Genomic DNA, 1658 nt, shown 5'->3' on the forward strand with positions numbered 1-1658 from the left:
GCGGGTGCCAAGGGTCGCGATCGGTGGCTACGAGCAGGCAGTCGGGGTCGCGCAGGTGCGCGCACGCCTCGCTCAGCCTGGCGAAGGAGAAGTGCTCGTCGTAGCCCACGAGCACGGCGCGCACGCGCGAGCCGTAGTCGCCGGGGTCCCCCGCCAGGCGCAGCCCCGCCGCACGCAGCTCGGCGCGCAGCCCTTCACCGCCCAGCACGAACACGGTGCCCGGCGACTCAGGCAAACGACGCTGGCACAGCAGGCGCGCGGCACACAGCGCTGAGCTGAAGAGCTGCTCAGCGCGCAGCCCCGCGAAGCCCAGGCGGCCGAAGCGCAGCGCCAGCTCGGGCCGCGCGCGCCGGCTGTTGTTGCTCACGAAAAGCGTGGTCTTGCCCGCCCGCGCCAGCCGCTGCAGCAACTCGGGGGCGCCCGGCACCGTGCGCTCTCCGTTCCACAGCACCCCGTCGCAGTCGAACAAGACGCCCTGCGCCTGGCCCAGCAAGTCGCGCAGGGCCGCGCCACGCAGCCGCTCGCAGCGCGTCATGCAGCCGGCTCCAGATAGCTCGAAAAAGATGATTATGACCGTGCTTGAGGGACTGAGCCAGGACTGCAATAAGGTCAAGGCCAGCTGGGCTACGTAGCTAGTGCCAAGCCATACACAGCTACATGCCAAGACGAGTACAAGAGAATTGTGCACTAAGCATGTTACCCTCGCCCAGAATTCCTAAGGTCCTGGATTTGAGATAATACCTGAGTGTAGCAGAAACCAAACTCAGGGCCTTATTTTTAATGTGTATTGGTGTTTTGCTTGTATGTGTGTCTGTGTGAAGGAGTCAGGTCCTCCAGAACAGGAGTTATATATAGTTATAGTTGTGAGCTGCTGTGTGGGTGCTAGGAATTGAACTCGGGTCCTCTCAAAGAGCAGCCAGTGATCTTAACCGCTGAGCCTTCTCTCCAGCCTGGCTAACTCTTGCCCTAGCAGGCCATGCTGGTTGGTTATCATCTGTGGTGACCCCCAACCTTCCTGATCTCCAGCAGAGGGATGTTTGCCTTTATTAGCTGCTGAACCCCAGTCTTCAGTGCATTTTTGTAGCATTGGGCATCCGGTGGGGTCTCTCTGGCAGCCTCCGATGCCTGTGGTCTCACCTCGGCCTTATTCCTCGGGTTTGATGGAGTGGATCTGAGCGGCAGCGTGCAAGGCTGTGCCCGAATACAGAAGATTCCCACTCCGAGCAAGAGCCTGCCCCTGCCACGTGTTCATTCTCTGTTCCTGCTCATGCGCAGTATGGTGGGGTATGGTGGGGAAGGCGCAACTTTCCCTAAGAGTGGAAGGACCGAGAGAGACCAGGACATCCCCTGGACAACCCCTATCTAAGCAGCTAGCTGAATCTGGCTGAAGAAAAAAGCCTGCATGCCTCTCAGACTACAGAAAAAGCAGGCCACAGAAATTAGGCCCCAGGGACCAGTCAAAAGCCTGTGGAGTTTAGGAACAGGATCTGGCAAAAAAAAAAAAAAAAAAAAAAAAAAAAAAGTTTCGAGTCTGGCCTACACAGTGAAAGAGGCCAACCTAGGCTTAATCTGGGGTCTATAAGAAAATGGCAATAAATTCAGCAAGACGCAGTGGTGGCAGGGAGGCCTAGCTGGATCAGACCTCGCTGTAAGGACAA

At 57.8% G+C, this 1658-nt stretch overlaps 1 protein-coding gene across 1 annotated transcript in view; it reads right to left on the reverse strand.

Annotated features, from left to right (window-relative positions):
- Positions 1 to 535, reverse strand: part of LOC101984835 (pyridoxal phosphate phosphatase-like) — a 1543-nt gene extending 1008 nt beyond the window's left edge. The window contains exon 1 of the mRNA XM_005371216.1: positions 3 to 535. Within this exon, the coding sequence (XP_005371273.1) occupies positions 3 to 535 (533 nt within the window). The remainder of the gene's footprint in view (positions 1 to 2) is intronic.
- Between the last annotated feature and the right edge of the window lie 1123 nt (positions 536 to 1658).

Source organism: Microtus ochrogaster, unplaced genomic scaffold (assembly GCF_000317375.1).
Source record: "Microtus ochrogaster isolate Prairie Vole_2 unplaced genomic scaffold, MicOch1.0 UNK99, whole genome shotgun sequence".
In the NCBI taxonomy this organism is placed as follows: domain Eukaryota; kingdom Metazoa; phylum Chordata; class Mammalia; order Rodentia; family Cricetidae; genus Microtus; species Microtus ochrogaster.